Genomic DNA, 6724 nt, shown 5'->3' on the forward strand with positions numbered 1-6724 from the left:
GACCATTTGCAGAAGGCTCCAGAATATGAGCATTTTGGATAAACAAATCTCATTTTTCAATGCCTTCCACCCACCTGAATGCTGGGTTGATATTTGCTTAGTGACATTCATTGTAATGCCAGCGTCTTACTCCCAAACAGTAACTATTCAGAGTCCCCAAATGTGCCCATAAATTTTCCTTAAGATTTGTCAACATCTAAGTACCACATGTCACCACAACAAGTAAGTTTTTAAGAGGTATCTCTCCTTCAGATTATTTTTAAGTTCCTACTCTGAATCAGGTCAGAAATGAAGCCAGTTAACTCACATCTTGGTTTTATTTTGCAGCTGCAAAGAAACAATCAGTCAACTTTCTTCTTTTGGTAACTCAGTGTATGCTGTCAGCGTCAGCTAGAGAACTCTGCTGTTTCACGATCACATTTTCTTTCCTGTGGTCACAGAATTACTAAGGTTGGAAAAGACCTCTAAAATCATGTAGTTCAACTCAACAATATACACTTTGGAGGACTTTGGGCATTACAGAGGCTCAAACATCAGTGCCACCTAACATTCTGAGATGCTTTTCAATACAGTTTATGAGTGTAGAAGGGGAAAACTGAAAGTTCACTTAGAAACTCGTTTTCCAGAGAGCTCCAATAAGTCAGATGCTGAGAAACATCCATTCTTGAAAAGCTTCATATAAAGGAATAATAAAAAAATTAAGCTTCACAGCACACAAGCTCTTTCAAGAAAACAGAACATAACTTTTTTTTTTTCTCTCAAATGCTGCCATTTAATGTTAAGATAAACAATTGAGTGTGTCTGTGAGGAGTACCTCATTGAGTATGTAACATGCACAAGACAAGACACAGTTCTCGGCCTAAGCTTGCCATTCTTTGCACACATAAGGCTAGACAATACTAAATCTAGAAAGTTCTCTTCTGGTGACCTTAATTTTCCTTCAAGGTTTTTTGTTTGTTTGTTTTGTTTTTTGTTTTGTTTTTTTTTTGCTACCAACCTATTGTTCCTTTCCCACTTTTTGGTCCCACTCCCTTCCCTCAGAGCTTCTTTTACTGCTGTGGAAGTACATTCACTAAGCAAACCAAATGTATGTGTTGGACTGATACCAACATTTTATAGTTAAGTTTTATCTCCACAAAATTCTGTGGAGTAAGCTGCATGAAGTAAGAGGACCAAAGGAAATAATAATAATAAAAACAAAACAAACAAAAACAATGCTGCCAGGAACGTAAACGTCAATATTCAAGGCATCTCAAACTCAGAGAGCAAAAATTTATACAATGATTTCTCAACTGAATCTTCAGGCTGAGAATACAATAAAAGTGTGTATCTGACAAAGCAATTTTCTCCACATCTGAATTAGGCCAGGGGCTCTATGGGGATGAAAAGGTAGCCATAACTTAAGCCCTGAGAAAAGAACACTACAGTTGGTTCTATCAAAACAAAATAAAAACACAGTGCCATGAAACCAACCAACCAACCAACCAACCAACCAAGAACACCCCACACAACCAAGTCTTTAGGCAATCTGAAGTAATGACTGTACAACAATAGACACTGAGCAGAAGTCCTGCTGGCTTCATGTAGACTGTAGAACCAGTTCCCCTGATGTTTTTCACTTCACTGTTTCCTGGCATGCATTTACCTTGCTTACAAAACATAAGACATCAGAGATTGTGAACCTCACTCTGAGCTGAGCAAATAGATCTCTGGGGAGACCTAAAAAACTTACCAGCTTTGTGTTGGCCTGTCACAGGGATGGTTTCATGCAGACTTTGGACTAACCTTCCTAGTGAATGTGAACCAGAACCATACTCAAATCCTAAGGAATGAAGAACAAAAGAGTCAAGAAAAGAAACAAACATGTAAATGCCTGGTAAACACATTATTGTGTATGATGAGAACTGCTTGTACGTTCAGAAGAAGATGTGGACTTCAGTACAGCAGCTTTGGTGAGAGCAAAAAGCTGTTTGAGTCTGGCTAAAACTTGGGTTCTCTCCTTGACACACTTCCTGACTGGAACATAAACCCTCAGAGATTTACAATCTTACCAACATAAGAGGGTAATACTGACATAATGACAAAACTAAGGATGCTTTATAGTCAAATGTCTTCCTATGCAGAAGGGATTGCTTATTCCACAACTACAGAGATTATCAGGAAATTTGTTATTTTGGTTCATTTAACTTATCTGAGGTTAACACTTTGACATTACTGTTTCAACTCATGTCCTTTTCAGGATGGAAAAAAACCCTAAATCCTACATGCGCACTACTTAGCAACTTCATCTTTCTGGTGAATTGAGCATAAATGTCATAAAACAATAGGAAAAACAAAGTTGGGAAACTTTATAGCTGAAATTTAATTTTAAATTAAAAAAAGATTAAGTAGACACTTCTTTTTTAAACTTGGTACACTTCAAGGTGCACTTATTTTAACTGAAAGAAGGCAGAGCAGAAGGCTTTTCCCCATTTATTTTGCATTTTTGCTAACAGCTTACCTCCAGTGAGCGTCATGATTTGTATTATCCACCATACGTAACCAGGAAGAGACAATACTTCTTCAAAATCAGAGAAATATGAATACAAATCACAGACTGACAGAAAGCCAGTCAGTACATAAATCACCTTCTGTTTAGAAAAATCATCCTCAAAACAAAACATTGAAGGAGAGGTAATGAGATGAACTAAGATAATGGATATAAATATTTTTGTATGCAGTCATTTCAGAATGCCATTGAAATTCACCCAGTGCTATCTGATCTATTGGTCCTGTGTAGTAAACATTCTCAGTGGCATGTTACTAGATACAACAAGTCTGTTCATTAATAATGATCTATGTTTTTGAAATGTATGCCTCTATTTGGACTCTAAAATTCAATATTTAATTCACCACTAATAATCCTCCAAGGGATTGCAATTTATATGATGCATTTAAAATTTCTTGTGAGTTATTATACAAACATAACCTAAGCCCTTCTATCATTCTATGAAATATATTCAGGCTGTCTTAATATCTGCCTTGGAACGCCTGCAGCTCTACTATTACATTTCACAATACAGACTGCATATCAACTTAATGATGGAGAGTGCTGACTGGTGCAACAAAAGATATGAGATGTGAACAGCTCCTATATGTCTCATAGGTGCTAATCCTGAAGTTCATTAATCACATCTGAAAGGGAAATATTAGTAATTAAATCTGATTTGTTCCAGTAGAGAGGGAAAAAAGTTGATATGGCTGATATCTGGCCACCACTGCTCTGGATATTACAAATCAGAACTAAAGTGGAAATGCCCTTGCAATCTGAAATTGTATGCTTAGGAATGAAGCTGCCTGCTTTCTTTAAAAGAATTTCACTTTCAACTTGGTATATATTATGTTCCTTGCACTCATCATATTTTCTAATATTTCACCAATGAGGAAGTCAGATAGCTACAACATTCTCCTTACTTTGTTGATAAAATACTGACCTTCTCATATGCAGCTGTCAACACCTGAAACTTCATAGGAAGCTCTTTTTTTTTTTTCCTCCAGACTACTCTTGAGTTAGGAGCCAAGTTAGATAAGCATTTGAGATCTGAACAGTGCAGAAGGCAGCTACCGTATCAAGACTAAATAATAAAAGAACTCTGGAAAAGAAGATGACGAGTCCCAGATTTTGCAGAGGAGCTGAAAGGGAGCCTAGGAAAAAGTTCCCCATGGCTTATGGCTGCTAACTATTTAGATAATTCTAGTAATGGAAAAACTGCATCTGAGTATGGTCTTGGTAAATCTAAAGCATAAAGTAGCTACATTTGACATGTTGTTGACACTCACCAACATATTTGATCCTCTACTGAAATCTACTCTGGATTATAAATATCTTAGAGTCAGAGAAGTCCTGGAGTTACAAAGGCCAAAGCTGCGATCTTCACGGCGTGTAACCCAAAGCACCTACAGCTATGACCTCAGGCACCTTGTCCTTCACCACCAAACCCTAGAATTCAGAACTGGTCTCACAAGTAGGAGCACTGAAGGAGAAATGCAAACCCAAATGCCCTTGATATCTGGTGATTTGAAGTCCATTCCTCTTCCATCAGCCTGAAGTTTAATTCAGTGTTTGCCTTGATGTTTCCAGAATTTCTACTGCTCTCTTTAGAATACTAGAGTTCCATCAGAATCCACTCTTTCTTTTTTTGAAAAAAGTATTTTTAGCCTGTTTCAGCCAGTGCTTAAAAATGTAACTTGAATGTCCTTAAATGTTCAAAATCCAAGAGGTAAATCAGAAGTACCATGACTGGGTTTGTTGGTCTTCAGGGAGAGGGATAAACTCAGATGTTTTTTGTAGTCCAACATATGTTTTTAAGATACCGGATTGGGCTGGGCTTGAGTTCACTAACTTTCCTTGTTGGAAAGACTCATAAACATTCTCAGGGAAACAGCTCTCATACAAAGCTTTACAGAATGCATTCTATTTGGAACTGAATATCAGACACTATTTACACACAGCTCAATAGAAAGTATATTTAAAAAAAATCCAAATAATAGTATCATTTCTATTTCACAATGCAGTATTGTCTTCCTATCATTCTGCTTCCATTCTCTCACAAACATTATAGTCATTAAATACTATTTAAAGGGTGGCAGATAGCTAACAGGATACAGACAATTTTATCTTTGAGTCAACCTCAACTACTTCGTCAGAAGTTGAAAAGAGTGACGGATTTGTGTTTATGAAATGAGTTTAAAATAAAAAAGCACAGAGGAATTGCCTAATTGCCCAATACCATTATGAGGAAGTATATTGAAGCCAATACTGTGCAAACCCATGTCTGTTTTCTAACTGTTACAATCTTTGTCCATATTTTCAACAGAAGGGTCAAGCTCAGGAAGATTAAACACATCTTCTGGGTTCTAGCAGGTCTAGAGTTCAAGTAATTAATGGCTGCCGATGAACTCCTTCATAAAGACACATAAAATGACAAGCAAGTCAGGAAAACAAAAACAACAACAAAACCCAAACAATTGTGATTATGTATTGAAACTCAAGTATAAATCTGCCTTCAAAGAGTAATTTTCCAGTCTTCCTGCTAGCATTGATAGACTCTCTACATTCCTACAGAAATCAAAGCCAGAACCTTTCTAATGAACTCTATCAGTTAGACTGATCTAACAAAGATTCTTCATCTTAGTATATTTAATGCATCAGTGTCCGACAATTCGAGTATATGTCAGCAGAGGTCATAAACAAAACTAGAGAACTTTTACTTGAAATCTCATCTAAAAAATACCTTTATCTGTTATTTTAACACGTTTTCATTTTCCTATCAGTATTGCTGTTGATTACTGCTAGGCATAAGAAAGTGATCATCAGTAAAGATTAAATGTAGATTTTATTAAACAAAAATTAAGAAATGTTCTTTAAATAAAAGTCTTTGCTTGTCTTCCTATAGCTGATACTATACCTCCTGATAACAATTTTTACAAATTTCCACAGGAAAGCAAGTACAAAGATGACAGAATGAAGGTAAGTGTTTTCAGATTTATCCTTCTCAGGAAAGCTCAATATGATTTATCATGGACATTCTGAATTTCTCACTAATGTAACACTAAACACAATGGAAATTTAAGATTCAGTGTATGTAAATGATGTTATTATTGGAGCAGTTAATCTGTTCTTATCTGCGCAACCAGAGCTTGATTTCAAGTCTACTTCAAAGGGCTTTTAAACTCATTTGAATTCACAGATTATGCTTGAGAGTCTTGTAAGAATACCAAAGATCCTAAGTAGATTAAAATTCTCTAATTTGGATTGGAGTCTTCTAAAGTCGTAACCACTGACTTCAGTAAGACTTGTGCCTATTTCTGGAAAACTGTAATTTTGGGTCCTTCTAGTTAGTAAAAATAAAAAAGAATCTGTAAAGTTCAAATCTGATCAGATTGAATGATCTGATTTTTTTTTTCTATTTACTAACTAATTATACCGGGGCCTGTTTCTGTGCATGACTGCAGACACTCAGATTCCATTGCCATAAGGAGCCAAGTCAGCTCTGCATCTTGTGATGTCACCCAGGCCACCAGAAATGTGAATAATCTCATCATTAAGCTTTATCATTACTGGTCTAGCCTAGTGATTCCAGAATATCAGGGACAGGGGTGCATGCAAGTATGGTTTAGAAACAATGTATTCTGTACCATTAATAAATTAATTTAAGTTTACATCACCTTTACTTCATCCCTTTTAAAAACTTTATTTTTGTGTATTTATAATACATGTTCAGTACAGCAGGGTATTTACAAAGTTTATTAATTATGAATTAATAGATACAGATATATTAGGGGTGCAACCTCACAGATGTTTTTCTTACAGGGATGCATAATGCAAAATGCTTGGAGACCAGTGGCATCTCCATAGTACAGTATTGGTATCAACAAATAAAAGTATAGGGTGCACCATAATTAAACACTTCAATCAGAATAATCCACCCTCTCAACATATGATGAAATACAGGATCAGGAAAAAAGTAAATTCATTCCCCTTTGTCTTCTTTTTTTGCTTCTTCTTGCATTTTCCTTCTACTTCTCTGTTTCTAAGTGTATTTTGCATTTTTCTATCTTATACTTTCTCTAGTCACAACTGGACTGGTTTAATTTTCAAAAATATTATATTTTATACAGACAAAAGCTCTTAGTTGCTTTTCCTTTCCTTTTCTCTCACCGCCTAAACCCCCCCTCTCCCCCT

General features: G+C 35.9%; 1 protein-coding gene across 1 annotated transcript in view; it reads right to left on the reverse strand.

The window, feature by feature from the left end:
- CEMIP2 (cell migration inducing hyaluronidase 2) overlaps nt 1-6724 on the reverse strand; it is a gene marked incomplete at its 5' end in the record, with an annotated part of 82967 nt that overhangs the window by 39548 nt on the left and 36695 nt on the right. The window contains one exon of the mRNA XM_031557293.1: nt 1733-1822. Coding sequence (XP_031413153.1) covers nt 1733-1822 — 90 coding nt within the window. The remainder of the gene's footprint in view (nt 1-1732; nt 1823-6724) is intronic.

This window comes from Meleagris gallopavo, chromosome Z, assembly GCF_000146605.3.
Source record: "Meleagris gallopavo isolate NT-WF06-2002-E0010 breed Aviagen turkey brand Nicholas breeding stock chromosome Z, Turkey_5.1, whole genome shotgun sequence".
In the NCBI taxonomy this organism is placed as follows: Eukaryota; Metazoa; Chordata; class Aves; order Galliformes; family Phasianidae; genus Meleagris; species Meleagris gallopavo.